Raw genomic sequence first — 18336 nt, forward strand, 5'->3', positions numbered from 1 at the left:
AAGATAGTCACCAAATCCACGTAGAATATTAATGCAATGCCGACAAATCATAGCAGCACTAGTTTAGGTTCAGCATCATATCAGGAAAACCATTAGCAGCCGTAATCCCATCCCTACCAGACAACACGGCAATTAAGTCTGTATACACTGGATTTTCATGTGTGGATTCACTTAGTCGTCCAATACAATTTGAATCACACAGATTTCAATATACTTACAATAACATGAAAGTACATTACATAAGACAAAGATTCTTTGTGAACGTTGTACAACATCATTGCTGAGCAACGTACACACTAGTTTTCGCAACAGTATCTGGAAAGACAATGATTCAACCAAGGCATAGGCACGGTCTAACATCCATAGAATAAAGGGACACAGGAAATTTTGGCCTCCACCAAGGGCTCATGAAAAACAACTAGATATCACTAAGGCAAAGGCACTGTCCGACATCCTCACTATAGTAGGACATGGGCAATCTCTGGCCTCCTACCTGCAATCATGCAACATAACATAACACAATTTTACAATACCCCCCCCCCATCATCAGTAAAGGTTTTGAATGTACGTACCTTCAAAACACGTACTGAACTATATTTACAAACACAATGCATGGCAACAGATCTGTGTCTCCATCTCACTCCAGGGAAATCTCAAGTACTTCGCTTTAGAAGCATTTCCATAACTTACACTTTATCATTGAGTGTTGCAATTCTGATCATCAGTAGATTCAAATACCACAGGTTCAGTCAACCTCCAATTATGATCATTTATACATTTGCTCACATTTCTCTTGTCTCTGACTCCAGCTTTGTTAGAAAATCCATAATATTGCGTAGGACGTCTAGTTATAGTAGATCTTCTAGGAATTATGTTAGGTTCATTAAAACAATTCATATTATCAGTTTCAACTCAATGTACAGTTCCATCGAACTGATGTTCAGCAATCTCATAGTTTTGTTTGTATACACTCTCATCTTTTTTCTGTTCAGATACAACCCCAATGATCTCTTGAACTTCTTCAGGTCCAACATTATCAGTTGCAGACATATTTTCAAGTTGGGTTTCATCACTTGACTTCTATCTTCCATGTCATCAGTCTTTTCCAGCTCAGCCATCTCAATGGTTTCATCATACGTATCATTTGTATTAATCTCAAAAGACTCATTTGGTATCTCAATTCCAAGTTTCATGGGGGTCATTTCGGTCATCACATCAGTGGATACTCTGTTCTCTTTGAAATGTTGACCAGTCTTTGCTATTTGGATTCAGTCCTTCTCTTGTAATATAATGATATTCATACTCAATAGCTGAGCTCAACGACTCTGAATCTCTCAGTGATGACCACTTTTACAGGTCGTCTTGAAGGCATCCTTTGTTTTAAAGCTTTTTCTGACACTTTTGGTACTATCACTGCATCAGGCTTAACTTTATCCAAGCATGGCTTCAACAAGTTCCTATGCACAGTACGTGTTCTACCTGTTGGATCACACTTTATAACATAAACTGGAATATCCGGACTTAGTCAACGAATAACTTGATATGGTGCTTCCTCCCAACGATCTTTGATCTTCACACTACAAGAACCCATTCACCTTCACCTAAACTCACATTGAACACTTTACTATCCCAACATTTCTTATTAACTGCACCAGCTTTACGTATGTTCTGTCCTACAACTTCATTGGCAAACTCTAATCGCTGTTTCAAATCAGTAACATATTGAGTTATAGTAATTTCTGATATATCATCAGCTTGTACACCCATTTGAACGTCTGGAGCTGTATGGGCTTCACTGCCAAACATGAAACAATAAGGTGAATACCCTGTAGTGTCATGATTGGTGCAATTGTAGGCATGTACCAATGGTGCTATGTAAGATTCTCAATCAGCTTTTTGGTTGTTTTTCCAATGTGCCTATCATGTTTAACAGTGTTCTGTTGGAACACTCGCACTGTCTATTTCCCTGTGGATGATAAGGTGTTGTGCGAGACTTCTCACTTCCTATGATCTGGCAAAATTCACGAATAACATCAGATTCAAAATTGAGCCCTTGATCTGAGTGCAGACGTTAAGGCATAATATAGTGCCCGATAAACCCATCATAATGATGTTTTCATGTCGTTCTGGTTCCCAGTTGGAATGGTCATGTACCTTCATTAGAAAGAGAGGGTCTGGGTTTTGGTCTTCGCGACAAGTGTCTGCATCATAGTTGTTACGACCAGGACGTTAGCTTATGTCAAGATTATAATTAGTCACGCCTGGCATATGCAACTGGTCTAAGTCTTTCTATACCACCAATTTCTTGCATTTGATACAAGGCTGCTCCAAGTCCCAATGCACTGGTATCAGTATGAAGTTCAAACGGTTTGGAGTAATTGGCATAGGCAAGCACTGGTGGAGTACTCAACATCCTAATGAATAGGTCAAATGCTTGTTGACACGCTGAAGTCCATTCAAAAGGTGGAGCTTTAGTCTTGCGTTCCTTCGTATTAGGGTAACCAGCAGTGAGACTATGTAGAGGTCTGGCTATGGTAGATTATCCAGGCACAAATCTACGATAGTACCCCGCAATCCAAGAAATGTCCTTACTTCATGCACATTGCAAGGTTTAGGCCATGTTCGTAAAGCTTCAGGCTTTTCATGATCCATCTCTACTCCTTTTTCAGACACTATATGTCCAAGGTATTTTACTTTATCCCTGAACAACTTGCACTTAGTATGCTTCAACTTAAGATCACACTATCTCAATCTGGTTAGGATCTTTTCAAGACGACCAAGGTGTTCTTCAAATGTACTAGCAAAGACAATGATGTCATCCCAATATGCTTGACAAATCTTCATATTATAGTCAACCAAACATCGCTCTACTGTACGCTGGCAACTTGCTCTGGCATTCATCAATCCAAATGGGGGTGCAGTCCATTAATTGAATTCAAAAACAAAATTTAAATTAAAAAACAAAAAATATAGAGAAATGGAAGTGTTAACTCGAAAACCCCTGTAATGGCGTTTCGCGTTCACCCCAAATTTCGCAAGTTTTTTATTATTAAAATTTAACAGAAAGAAAAATCACCACAGCTGAGTCAGTCTGGGTTATTTAGAGCAGTTTACATGTATTATTCCAGTAGCATACATCCGGGCATTTGTTGTGGTTTACCATTTTAAATATTCACATTTACTCATGATATTTGATTTACTGGTACATTCAACAAAAATATATGGATTATTTAGTGACATCACAAAACAGTTTGTAGTAATATTTATAATACTTACGGTTCCAAATATATTTATCTCAGAACAGAGAACAGCAACATACTGTTGACTTCCGACTTCATAAAAAAGTCTACAGCGTACCAACAAGCAAGATACAGGTAAATTTATGTTTAGATCTATATGTATTCATGGCAACAAGTAACCAGTGACATCAACAAAGGTGTACATCAACGAACAACAAATGTTCTGATTGGTCTAAAATCACTAGATTGATTTTAAAGATTGACAGTACTGAAATATCTTACTCGTACAACCTATGTTTACATCAATATCTGTATTATGTGGGCTTTATATTCACCAGAGCCCGGTAGTAGCCCTGTAAATTGTTTCACCCAAAAAACAGGTAAAATGTATAATCTGCAAAGCATGCTGGGAAATGCCATGGTCTCTGCTGTCAATCATTTTCGGTACATGTTTTTCCAAAAATATAATTGTCTCCCATCCAAAACCTACATGCACAAATAAAACAAACAAATTAAAAATATATATGAAGTATAATACTTTACCTTTCTGTCGATATATACTATGATATTTATAGTTTTGTTGCGCATTTGAAATGTGTTTGTCTCTAGTGTTTTACTTATTGTCTATTTAATATGGATTGTCTATGATTGTAGAATTTAAGTTAACAAATCACTAAATAGTCGGCCTTTTTACATCGAATTTTACGTTATCAGTATAAAGTATTCAAATGCATTCTGCTTGGGTATATTGAATAAAAAGAAAAAAACACGTCAAAAATCCGTTTTGGGTTGAGAGGTGTTAGAGCTTGAGTTATGTTCGATCATAATGTAGCTTATAATCAAGCAAACCAGGCTAAGTTCAGTCTGCATTTTACACATCAAGCATTGCACAATTTTGCCTTGTAATTCAGAGTGGACAATCAATTTTAACTTCCACTTTTTAGCTCCGCTATCGAAGCTTATTATATGAGTGATTGTCCGTCGTCGTCCGTCTCAATGTTTTACTTTTTCGACTTCTTCTTGAAAACTACAAGCCTGAATGCTTTGATACTTGGTGTATATGTACCTTGGGTAGACCTCTCTCAGGTTTGTTCAGTTCATGATGATATTTTCAATTGTCTAATTTTGGTGAATATTTTTGTCATTTTTGGTAAAAAGTGATGTTTTCAACTTCTTGTTAAAAACCGTAAGTCTGATTGCTTTGATATTACATATATAGGTACTACATGTGGACCGCTCTCAGATTTGTTCATTTTGTAATGTTACCATTAATTCTCTAATTTTAGTGAATATTTTTCTTATTTTTGGTAAAAAGTGATATTTTCGACTTCTTGTTGAAAACCGCAAGTCCGATTGCTACTACGTGTGGACATCTTTGAGATTTGTTAATTTCGTGGTGATATCTTCAATTATCTAATTTTGATGATCATTTTTGGTGAAAAGTGAAAGTTCCATTGCTTTGATACTATACATATTGTTCATTTTCTAATGATATCTTCTGTTCTTTAATTGTAATGTGCATTGCTAACAGCGGAGCTATCTTAGCCGACAGGCTGCTTGTTAAATATCTTTGGTAATTGTTGTGTTAAAAAAGTAAGCCAAATAAAGGTAAAAGTGGCTGGATTACAGGAAATGCTCTGCCTGTTGCCATGCTTCAAATGATGACATCACATATTTAAAGCGGGGGAGTCGTCACCGTCAGGTGGTTATAGCGTGTCATTGTTTACAAACAAGTGCCTACCCATGAGCCTTTGCGTTCTTAGCGTGTGTTGTTATCATCGCTTGGGACTCAATCCTAGCGCGTACTGTTTATCTTTAATCAGCGTTATCAATCTATATTTGTAGTTCAAAAGTTATATATAGAACTGTTGGAACCTACGTAAAAAAGGACAACATCCACCGTACCATTATTACGAACACCTACTTTAAATTAGTAAACTAAGGCGTATTAATAGAGCACTCCAGAAAATAATTTCCGAATGTCAGGTAACATATCACATTTCATAACTTTACAAACAAAGTTTTGATCTGTTATCTCTAAAGCTGTGAACACACCGTACTTTGACTTAAGAAGACTATATACCGGATCTGAACGCATGTGCAGCACCATGCGCGTGGAAGCAAATATCCAAGGTCCGTTTATCTTAAATGGATTACTGGTATTTACCGTGAAACATTATGGAAGACAAGAAGCGTATTCTAATTATTGGTGCAGGAGTGTCGGGATTGACTGCGATCAAGAGTTGTTTGGAAGAAGATCTGCAACCAGTTTGCTTCGAACGAGACAATCAGCTGGGTACGTCCCTCTTATCCAGTTCGTAATCTAATTCCGCCTGTGAAATGGGAATTGCTAAAATCGAAATAAGTTTCGGCTCAATAATATTTTGTCTTGATTTGCCGTCAGTTTAGAAAGCAAAGTTTATTGATTTAAAAATCTGTTTCGGAAGTTTAGCAGTCAAGTGATATTACTATTTTGATATCAAAACGTAAATTATTTAAAATACATTTCCAATTAAGAGTTTATCTAGATAACATATTTCGAAGTGTCTGGGAAAATACATAAAACATACCCGATATACACTAAATAGATATGATGCTAAGTATTAGTTTGACGTCATATATAAATTATCATCCCCACATCATCTTTCAAATGGTCAATTTTTAGGTGGCATTTGGTACTACACCGAAGACCTGAGACCCGGTCAATCGTCAGCTGCCTATAAAAGTATTATCTCCAACAACTCAAAGGAAACATTATGTTTCTCTGATTTTCCATTCCAAAAAGAAGATCCAGCATTAGTGACATATGACACAATTACTCAATATCTCGTCAATTACGCAAATCACTTTGGATTAGGCAAGTATATCTATTACAACAGAAATGTTGTCAAAGTTGAAATGTGTAAAGATTATGAAACTACTGGACAATGGGATGTCTCATACGTGGACGGTGGTAGTGGTGACGTCACGGTGGAAACATTTGACGGTATAATGGTGTGTAGCGGCGGTGGATTCGGAAAACCATACATTCATGCTATCTCCGGGCTGGATAAATTTAAAGGGATTACAATTCATGGAAATGCCTACAGGCAACCTGCTCCCTTTATCGGGAAAAAGGTCATAGTGGTTGGTGAGTAAATCATTTTGCTTATAATAATAAAAAATAAATAATTATAATAATAATAATTGTAAATTAAATCGTGTTTTGGTATTTGTGTTGTGTTGCATTACATTAAGTTTCAATCACACATTCCATATCTACTTTGTATATGATATTCTTTAAATAAACATAAAACTTTCACGGTCCATCTTTATTTACTATTCTTTGATATAATGATATAAGTTCCTGATCTCCTCGCTATAATAAACACGTGGGGATACACATTTGTTTATAGTGGAGAGTATATCAGGATAAATTATAAAGGTGTTTGGTATAACAGTGTATACTTGTTCATTGTTTTGTATATTGTATCGCCAGTAATCAACAAAATATTGATAGATGAATTTTAATATTTACTTCCACGACTGGCAGAACCATCCATCTACACAATGATACTATAGGCTACGTGCCACCAATTAGCCTTATCTTAAGCCAAAGTTTTTTTTTTCACTACGTTTTATTCGAAACGCGATGTATGAGGGCGTATTCCAATTACGTCAGCTGTTAGACTTGTGTGTGTAGCTTTGTTTATTGACCGGTGACCTGTGGATCTGGGCAATTCTAAATTAGACCCTTCCAAACTGCCTGCGTTTCTGAGAATATTGAGGGTAGAAAGACTTACAAATCCATGTGCTTTGTTTATATCCACTTTGTATGAGTTTGAGCTGACCAACATGTGTTTTACCGGCCACAACTATATTACATACATGTGGTTTCAACAAATTAAAACAATATTGTGATCTTTGTAACCCTTTTTCACCTAAACGCTAACATTGTCTTCTATGGATTTCTAATTAGTGGCGTGAGACCTACTATATATCTGTTACATTACGTGTATACCGCCCTCACACACATATCTGTTTATGTTAAAAGGTTCTTCTCACACTGCCGGTGATATAAGCTGTGAATTGGGACGTAATCAGTGTAGTAAGGTACGAGGCATATTTTTTGTTCGACAGACCTTATGTGGTGACTGATATATGCGCTGTTGAGAAATGGTTTGACGCCACTTATAGTTGGGTAGTCAATCTGATTTTTTATTTTCGGAAACCAGGTTGCTTTTCAAAATTTAAGCCATGTTTGTAAATGCTGTAAAACGCGCTGTGTTTCATGCAGGCTTTCCATACATAGAATTCAATACATCTCCGAGAAGTAATAATAAATTAAATATATAAAACTTAAACAGCAGTAAACAGACGTTCAATAACGATTAATACCACCAGTTATGTAATCGAATATACATTGCTCATGTACTGCATTGAACATAGCAACCAGATAATTCAATCTCGAGGGTTCTGATCAGAGCTGAACAGTTCATACATACATTTGATACGTGTGTGCATAATCAGCAACAGCTATTCAATTCTGGTCAACAAGAAACTTTTTAATTCTAGCCTAGCATACATGAATTTCTTTGTTTAGAATATGCACATGTCAGTGCTTTATCGCTAAGTAACTAAACAATTATTTCGTTTAGGGGGGTAGAACGATTTAGATGTTATGCCATGCTTTAACATTGTAATTTTTAAGATTATTTCCAAATTCTATAATGTAAGATATAATACTGTCTATGTCTGTCTTAGGTTTATCTCTGTGTACGTAGACCAGTTATGGTCATGACACGTATCTCACTTGATGGTGGCTGGAATCCGGACATGTTCCTAACACAACGACTACGACAAATGTTGCCTGCTTGGTTCAGTAATTATAAATTTAATACTTTTTACAGTACTGCAACACAAGTAAGTAATATGTTTGTGCACTAATAATAAAGACACTATGATTTGAAAATTGAATTGTTTTATTCTAGTGTGTATATCAACTGATATCAGGCATCATTCAAGACTCCCAAAAATATAGCAATTCTTGTAATATTCACATGTAATGAGTAACATAACTATTGCCTTGCAATTACCATATTCTCTGTTGTCATACAGGAATCACCTGGAACCATGGTAAATGATGAAATACTATATCGTATTGCTTGCAACCATGTGAATGTTGTACCAGAAATAGCAAGGATAACTGAGAAAAGTGTGGAGTTTATCGATGGCAGAGTTATTGATGACGTGGATGTTATCGTATTTGCTACCGGATACGAGATATCGTATCCTATTATTGACGAAGCATTAATCTTTGGTGAGTGACATCAAACACTCCTGTATTAAGATTTCAAAACTTAATGCATAACATGAATAGTGTCACTATATACATGAATAATGATATATGTTCCGACTTTCACTTTGCTATTTTGGGGTTGAACATTCCCCCATCCATCTTTTTTTCCCCAATTGCAGGGAAATGCATGTGAAATTGCTATGGTGACAATCTAATCGTGTCTGTTGCTGACAAAATTGTGTTAGAAACACATCAAACCCTGTTTTTTTCCGAATATACTTGATATTTAAAAAAAAATTCCCTGCTTTAGATTTATATAAACGGATGATTAGACTTTATCGAATTTATCGATTTTTGTATCAGATTTATGTATCTGTTTGTGTTAACCTACCATGTTAACTATTTATGTTTAAACAGAAAAATGTAAAACACGTGTCAATGAAAAACACTCTGAAAAACACGAATAAGAAGGTGCCTTGAACTGAATCACTTACAATATAATGACTCGCATGATCAATGAATGATTACGTATTCATGCTATTATGCTTGGGCAATGTGATAATAAATAGTGATTAGAACATACTAATAGAGAATCATATTCTAAAGGTAGAGTAGATACATGTTTGGTGCCCTGATAAATTCAGTAATCCAAAGCTCAAGACGACTAAGAGTGATTACCTGACATAATCTCAAAGTTTAGTATGTTTGCCACTCTCTGACTCGCAAAGATTTGGCTATAGTCCCAGGCATGTACGACCTAGAAATAGTGCCGTATGCGAGTACCAAGTTGCGAGTCGCAAGTAGCAAAATATGCCATATGCTAGTGGTAAAAACGGCATATGCGAGTGGAAAAATGTATCGTTTGCTAGTAGCAAAAAAGCCCTATGCCAGGGGTAATACAAAGGCTTGTAACGTTTGCTTATAATATAACAACGTACCGGTACGTTCAATTGTGTTTTATCACAGTAAAATCAAATATTTACCATGGTTATGAAATGATGTGTACATGGTTGGTTAAATGAAGACAATGGCAGGTTTCTAAAGTAGTCACACCTTGGAGAGGTGTTAAATTTGCCACGACCCAAGTGTTAACTAGCACACAATTCCATGATACATAGTATATAATAAAGAAATAAAGTGCATGTTGAGTGATAAGACCGCATGTTTACGAGACGTCACTCACACATGGAATGTATTTACACGCAACCCGGATCAAATTTGAATTGAAACAAAGAAGCGTTTGCCGTTGCTTGGTCAGGATAGAGAGACAATTTCCATGGGTAAATGAAGACCCTCAATGCCCTAAATACTTCGACCTAACCACTTTATTTGTACAAGTAGAAAAAGTGATATGTTTCGTTAAAACATATACCTTAGAAAAGATAATAACAATAAAAATATACAGTTCACATATATACTCTCAAGCAAAGATCCTGGCATAATTATAGAACTTGCCAATTATATTTACACAACACAAAGATTTATTTAACATTTAAATACTAGTTAAGTCCTTTTGTATTGTTTTTTGTACAATTCTTACATATATCTTGTTATTATTTTAAAACTCTTTTTTGGTGTACTTATCCTATGTAAAAAAATTTACACGAAGGCAATAAAGTTATTATTATTATTACTACATGCCCGGGAACTTCACGTTCAAGTATCCAACTTTCCAATACAAAACATGATTAGTATCAGCAATAATTTCTAGTACTGCCTGGATAATTGCGTATAATTAGTTGACACAAAACAATTAGTGTTTTTCGTCAATGTATTAAATATAAGTGCGTTGGGAAATAGCATAATTATATTGCGTGAGTGAAAGAGGCTGGTGATACTGTGTCACAACGCAGTTGAACGCGTTCTATTTATTTCCAACGCGCGTGGTCAGCGCCACTGATTGCGTTTATTTTGTATTTTTATTTTCGAAATGTATCACTGGCTGCGTTTTTTGTTGTTACGTCTCGCAAATGTCCAAGGTCCAAGTAGTCTGGTTGAAACGTGCGTTCCCATTGGTCGACAGAATCAACAGTTTATAGGAGGATTTAGCTGAGGGCCTGTACTTCATTACAAAGCTGTTGAAATACTACGAAATTAACATCACGTTATTCCTAATCAGCAAAACAGCGAGTTTGTTGTCCATGTCTTGTCTGAGACAAAATTGCTTTGAAACCAGCCATTGTTTCCATTGGCTCGCGTGTGAGTTCCTGTTCAGCGAGTCTACTTGTACTGATGATAACTGTACTTCTATGATTATTTCAATGCTAACATGTCCATGCTTATTTTAACGAAACATAACACTTTTTCTACTTGTACAAATAAAGTGGTTAGGTCGAAGTATTTGGGGCATTGAGGGTCTTCTACTAGCATTTACCCATGAAAATTGTCTCTCTATCCTGACCAAGCAACGGCAGACACTTCTTTGTTTCAATTTGTTTCAATTCAAATTTGATCCGGGTTGCGTGTAAATACATTCCACGTGTGAGGGACGTCTCGTAAACATACGGACTTATCACTCAACATGCACTTTATTCCTTTTACTGATTAGAAATAACGTGATGTTAATTTCGTGGTATTTCAACAGCTTTGTAATGAAGTAAAGGCCCTCAGCTAAATCCTCCTATAAACTGTTGATTCTGTCGACCAATGGGAACGCACGTTTCAACCAGACTACTTGGACCTTGGACATATATGTGTTATGGAATTGTGTGCTCGTTAACACTTGGGTTGTGGCAAATTTAACACCTCTCCGAGGTGTGACTACTTTTGAAACCTGCCATTGTCTTCATTTAAACGGCGGCGCGTGACACAAGAATTCTGTGACCCTTTGGTGAACATGCACCCGTTTTTACTAACTACAATTATAATTCTATGATTCTTTAATCGCTGACCACGGGTTCATACTAATTTCACCAAAAGAAAAAAATTTCACATGTTATGCGGAGTGTGCTGGCTGGTCATTGCAGTTTATTAAATTATTGTGCTTTCACGTTTCCTGTGCAATTTCGTGAAGAGCAAACATCGATTCTATACAAACGACTGAACGAACTTTTTGATACAGCATCATGCCAATCTTAACCAACCATGTACACATCATTTCATAACCATCGTAAATATTTGATTTTACTGTGATATAACACAATTGAACGTACGTTGTTATATTATAAGCAAACGTTACAAGCCTTTGTATTACTCCTCGCATAGGGCTTTTTTGCTACTAGCAAACGATACATTTTACCACTCGCATATGCCGTTTTTACCACTAGCATATGGCATATTTTGCTACTTGCGACTCGCAACTTGGTACTCGCATACTGCACTATTTCTAGGTCGTACATACCTCATAGTCCTGGTTCTTGTCTGGGGCAAATATGTATTTTGTGATTTCCAGTACTCAGACCTGTACATGTTCGATGGTGTTTCCATCATGAGATGCCAAAGAATTACTATGTGCTATCAAGTAATGTATTTTAGTCCCCTTTGTTAATAACGACCCTCTTATATTCAAGTGTTAATCTACCCACAGGGGTATTGGGAGAGATATAAGGAATGTGTCTAGTGTCGATTCCCAAAGGCTCCAGTATAACCGACTTGCTGTGCTGAAAGAAAGAAGTAGAATTGTATTAGATGCTTGGTCTGATTCGAACTTGAGAATAATATGTATGAGGATCTGTCAGTGTGGCATTGTCAGCAATTGTTTTGAGGCCTCACCAGTTGCTAGAAGAGCAGTGACCACAGAAGGGAAAAACCGACTGGACACAGTGCAATAGCGCAATCAGTGTCATTGTAGTTTTGTTCGACAAAGACAGTTAAGATTTCTGACAGAATTGCCCTGAAAACGAACTGAACCACCTTCAGATATTTTGAGATATGTTCGATTGTGAGGCTTTCTACAGTTATGTGTCTGCAGATTCATCATGCGAGAACCCCGACCCACAAATCCACCACATCACCCTACCCCACTCTAGTTACAATACCTACAACACTGAGTGCCACTCCGATCTGAAATCAAACTGAAATGGTCCACCATATCAGGGGTTCATTGAAACTGGTTGGTAAGAGCACTTTCACATGTAACTGAAGGTTTTGAAGTGCTTTTGCGATGTAATAGCTCTTACCGATGTCACCTGCCCATGCTCATGATTTTTGGCAGTGTGGTGGTTGGTTGATCTGATCTTCCCTACATTGAATATAAATCCTGAAGACCGGAGGTACCTGGACAGTGTTTCCCTTGATGAGCGATGAAAAGTAAGAGACCAACACTAGGTATGGAATCCCTGACTGTGCAGTATGCTATCAGTCAATAGGTTAATGATAAGGTATGATAGCTGAGAATAAAAAAACAGCCCTCCAGAGATCATAACTTGATCCTGGAACTGAAGCCCTATCAAATCCCTATCAAAATTTACCGAGCTGAACCGTGGCTGAAGAATAACACCGATACTGATTACCATACTATTTAACTTTCTTACAAACTGGGCTGTTTTATAAAGTGTATTAAAATGACCTTGAATTCCGTACAAATCTTTTGACTGAAGGTAAAATACATTGAAACAAAGTAATGATTGTTCTTATGTGAACAGCTATGATAACTGGCTGTTGAAGGCTAGGTGGGTTTAACACTAGAGATTGTCCAGAAACATGAGACAAATGAGTGGGATATCAAAATAAAGGAGGTATGGATTATTTCTAAAATATGGTTGTAATTGTCTGGTGGCAATTAGACAATCAACAATGTCTAACTCAATACCATGGCATGATGGATTTTTAGGTGGCCCTCTAGTGAGAACGTCAAGGTGGTGTAAGATGTCCATTGTATTGAGTTCGGACTTTCCACTTCAATACAGCGACAACACGCGAATATAGATGATGCTGATCGTATCCCAAATGGCAAGACACGATCAAACAAATTGCACTACTTGAGTCCAAGAAGATGCCAGTCTTCTTTCTCCAGAGGGCACAATCTAAATGCATGCTTAACATCTACCAAGTAGAGTACCAAAACCATCCTTATTGATAATAGCCATTACATCTTTGAATCGTGTGTAGATTAGTGAATGGTCCTCTCCAATATCAATCCAGTCTTCTTTAAACATAGCCCAGTTAATTGATAACAAAACTGGGGAGTGATAGTGAGTCAAATTTGCCAATGGAATGTCCAAGAGTATTTTCTTTGTTGATGGCGGCAGAACCTCTGGTTTTCTGGATGACGCTACTGCCAGCCCCTCTGGATTTCTTTGTTCTTAACATGTCTGGCAAAGGTCGATTATACTAGTTGGTGTATGTGAAAAGTATTGAACTTGATCGATCTAGCAATGGCGATGAATGAGTTGGTTATCAAAGGCAAGGGATGCTAACAATGTAGGCATCTAATTGGTGAATAAGAATTATGTAAGGAATAGAGCCACGGATAGGCTCTAGGTGTGGACATATTTGGTCACTGGTGTACTGACAATGTCCTAGTTGTTCAATACACTGCTATTTACACCCTTCTACCTCAAATATATCATCAGTACATACCATCTTCCATTTGTACACCAAAATTTAATTTGGTTAAATTGACTTTCTACCTCTACAACTACGCTATACAGGTTGCATTCAGAATAGGAGAAATTTGTTTGCTATTATTAGTCCCCGTTCGGACGAAGTCTTATAACTTATAATTCGGTCTCCGTCCATGCGTCCGTGCGTCTGTGGACCGATTCCGTTCATTCTTTGCATGTGCCTAGTACCTTATGTGGAACATATGCACATGCAGTGGTTTAGCAATTAGATTCAAAATGGCTGACTGGCAGCCATCTTGTTTTTTGAAAATGTTGTATTTTGGACATGCTTTGGCAGTTTACATTCAAATTTAGTACATAGATCATACATGTTAAGATAAATGTCCATGACGCAATTGGATCAAAGATGGTCGACTGGAAGGCATCTTGTTTTTTTATATGCGGTATTTTGGACATCCTCTGTTAGTTTTCATTCAAATTTGGCACATACATGTATTTTATACATGTTAGGATGCATGTCCATGACAATTTGTTTCAAAATCTGGTCAAGGATGGCCGATTGACAGCCATCTGACTTTTTGGCCTTACTGCTATATTTCCACAATTTATGTACCATTTTCATTCGTATTTGGCACATACATCATACATATCAGTGTGTTTCATAATCACATAAAAGATGGCCGAATAACGGCTGTTTTTTATTTTTGGCCATATTACTACTACACGAAACATGTGTTTTGATGTAAATAAACAATCTGTTGTATACACCACTTGGAACTCAAGTTTCAAGGACACGCTCACGACAACTCCTCTGCTTTAATATGACGAGCACAAAGAGAACTTTCAAAAATTTAACGTGAACTGTGTCATTTTCAATGACTTGTTTAGTTTAATATGTATGGATCGATTTTGTCTTTCAGATAAAAGAGAGAAGATGAATCTTTATCGATACATACTACCAGTAGGATTGAAACATAACACACTGTTGATAATTGGTAGTTTACTAAACCTGTACCTTACAACATGGAGTGCATTAGAACTTCAATCACGTTGGAGTGCCAGACTATTAAGTGGACGTCTAAATCTTCCAAATATGAAGACCATGATTAAGGATGTTCATATACGACCTCGTGTCGGAAGAACATATGCTCCAGTAAGTAAGAGCATTCAGGGTGACTGTCATTATTCTTGGAAATTAAGAACTTTATATAATCATTTAACATCATTCGAATTTACCCTGAATGGGTGAATAAGGTTTAGAAGCCTGTGTCATAAAGAATACAAAAAATTACATAAAATATGTTTGTATATTGCAGCTGCCATGCACTTCATATCAAGATGACCTTGCAAGAGATATTGGTGCATTACCGACTTTCTGGAATTTACTTATTCCAGACCCACGACTTCTCTATGCATATTATCTTGGTCCCGCTATTGCCGCATGGTATCGTCTTCGGGGCCCTGCTGCATGGGGAGGAGCTAAGAAGATCATCTTAAGCACGTGGGACAATAACAAATTTTCACTCAATCAAACTACAAATGTTATGAAAAGTAAAAAATCACCCCTTTTCAAGCAGGGTTTAGTTCTTGCAAGTAGTCTATGCTTTGTTTATCTGTTAATTAATCACGAGAAAGCGTTTCAATTTAATAATTAATAAATAATGAACAGCATGAAATCTATAAAACAAACTTTGTAAGTGTAGTTTTAAAATCTTGTTGACGAAAACGTTGAAATGTTAATTTGAAATCTTTAGTTTATTGTACATAGATTTTTCATTGTGAGAGTTGAGTACCAGCAACAATGAACAATTCTATATAATGTGTTATCTTTAAATTGTTTATGATGTAATTATGCTGATGAGAAATAAGTTCTAAACAATTTCCCTGCACTACTGACGGTATAACAAAAAGGGGGTTAGTTTTTTTTATGTGTGGCATATGCTATTCACTATTATCATAGTATATATGTTTGCTTCATTCAAACGAACTGTTATGTAGTCACATTACTAAATACATAACTACATATTGACAAATTTCCTCTTCAAAGTATTTGTGCATCTAATATAAATGATTTCTGTCGTTTTTGTGGATGTCAATAAGTGATTCTAGTAAAAATAACAAAATTTGTTTTGGCAACGGATGACACAATCATGTTAGAATAATAGTACGTGGGAGATTGGCTGTAATAAATAATTGATTTTCCAAGTGTCCATATGTATCACTAATGTGTGTCATCTAGACACTTCTAACTTGCAGACTATTTCTATGACAGTAGCATTTTATCTATGTTCTTCGCTGTTGTGGCAGCCAAGCCTGTCAATGATTTCCTTGCTGCCCGAACAACCACTCAGATGCTCGACATCATTCTCCATCTCCAGAGAATGTAGGTAATTTTGGAGGATTGTACAAAGTAGTTTGTTGAGTAAATTTCTCGCTATCTAACTTACCACGCTTCCGCACATCTTGGCTGTCTGGGTAGTCTATGTCTGAACAAGCTCCCTGTCCTGAATGAACATTACTCTTACCTGTTGTATCATCAATACTGGTTGAGGTACCCAAAAGATTATCTTTAACACTCACCTGCGGCGCAATAACAGATTGGGGGACTATGACTCCAGAATCCATAGAACATCTATAAGCTTTACCTCGGTAACGCTTCTCTATATCCTCCATTTTCTCTCGGTACTGCTGCTCAGCAAGCTCACGCTCTTTTTGCATTTGCTGCCTATCACAGTCGTATTCGTCTTGTAGTCGCAGCCTGTCATGGTCATGATCTTGTGCAAGCTTTTCCTCATGATTTCTAAGATCCATCTGCTCGATCTTTGATGCTAACTCATCACGCCTGAATTTTTCGGTATCATTATTGTGCTCTTTGTAAAACCAATCAATTCTGGATTGCAACTGGTCACGTTCTTCTTTGAGACCAGCCACGACTTCTGAATTAACATGATTGAGGGATCGAGCGTGTTGTCCTCTGTTACGGTATTGTTGCTCAAAATCATCAATATCTTCGCAATACTGACGATTAGCATGATCACTCTTACTCTGGAATTGCATGCGTTCATACTCACGCTCACGTACTAAATTGTGTTGTTCCAAACTTTTTAACTTTGCACTCCATTTGGCCAATCTCAGTTCATTCTCACGTAACTCCATCTCATCGTTAGCCAATTTGCCAATATAACCCTCACTACCAGAATGACTAGGGGTTCTTTCCCCACACCTATCATCTAACATATCTTCATGTGTCATCAAAGGGAGTCCAGGTGTCACCCCTCCCAACCCAGGCATGGTCCTAAGAGGTATCTCAGGTGAAGTTTTCACTTGAGTTCCCCCATGGTTATCACTATCAATTACCTTGCTGCCTTCATTGTCCATCGTGATAATCACATAGGGCTGCACCTGCAGTTCACCAATTACCAATTACAAAGTGACGTGAGTTCACTACACCAATCTAAAAATAAATTGCCAAACATGCACTTCTACAAAAAGTTAATGAAAAATAGCTTGGAATACAATACAACTATACACATGAAAGTTAATCAAATCACTCTCACTCTGGGCTACAGTAAGTCAATAGGAGCACAACACGCAACTGTCCACAATTGTATCTCAGGATTACCGACGATAGCAACCAATCGACTACTCCCCTTAGCGGCGCAAATTATGTAACCAAAATATTCATCCAAGAGGCCGAAACAAGATAAATGGCAACAGGCAAAGTCGCCTTTCCCAGGTTCACAGGAAAAATCAACTGGGCCACCAAAACGACCCATCAGTGTCCAACAATTAAGATACTGGTACGCATAATTAATCTATAGTAGATCACAATTAACATGTAACATATATCACACCTAGGGAAAATACTGTACTGATATCCAAATCCCAGGGAACACTTATACACAACTATGACTCGAGTGCCTGCACTTTGGCACAGGGCAAAGGAATACTACAATGTATTGAAACAAGAGACACAATGTTCACTGGATGGCTATACACCATCAATATTATAGTAAAAGTCATCAATGGTAAGATATAATGTTATTAAAGTTACTATATATAGTTCAGATGCCCACTGCAGGCATTCCATCTAGTTGAAACAATGGAAAACAGCACTTTCACTGTATTCGGGGGTCAAAGGTCAAGGTCATATCAAGCCAAGTTAGGATGTCGACTTCTGGGTCAACGTCACAGGTCAGTTAAGTTCAAGTTCATAAACACTGCTTGATATAAATCTTCTAAGACATCTACTTCATGGAAAATATTGTACTATATGTACAATAAACCGCAAAATTTACAGTGTTCCACACACTGT

The 18336-nt window shown here is 36.9% G+C and overlaps 1 protein-coding gene across 1 annotated transcript; it reads left to right on the plus strand.

Moving 5' to 3' along the window:
• Positions 1 to 3297: 3297 nt before the first annotated feature.
• On the plus strand, positions 3298 to 16231 carry LOC102808145 (dimethylaniline monooxygenase [N-oxide-forming] 4-like). Its single transcript, XM_085492059.1, has 8 exons — positions 3298 to 3374; positions 5283 to 5535; positions 5905 to 6369; positions 7273 to 7331; positions 7983 to 8141; positions 8337 to 8538; positions 14942 to 15174; positions 15338 to 16231. The coding sequence occupies exons 2-8, from the start codon at positions 5418 to 5420 to the stop codon at positions 15674 to 15676; spliced, it is 1575 nt and encodes a 524-aa protein (XP_085348185.1). The 5' UTR covers positions 3298 to 3374; positions 5283 to 5417; the 3' UTR covers positions 15677 to 16231.
• Positions 16232 to 18336: the final 2105 nt, after the last annotated feature.

Source organism: Saccoglossus kowalevskii, chromosome 17 (assembly GCF_978046115.1).
Source record: "Saccoglossus kowalevskii chromosome 17, keSacKowa6.1, whole genome shotgun sequence".
NCBI classification, from domain to species: domain Eukaryota; kingdom Metazoa; phylum Hemichordata; class Enteropneusta; family Harrimaniidae; genus Saccoglossus; species Saccoglossus kowalevskii.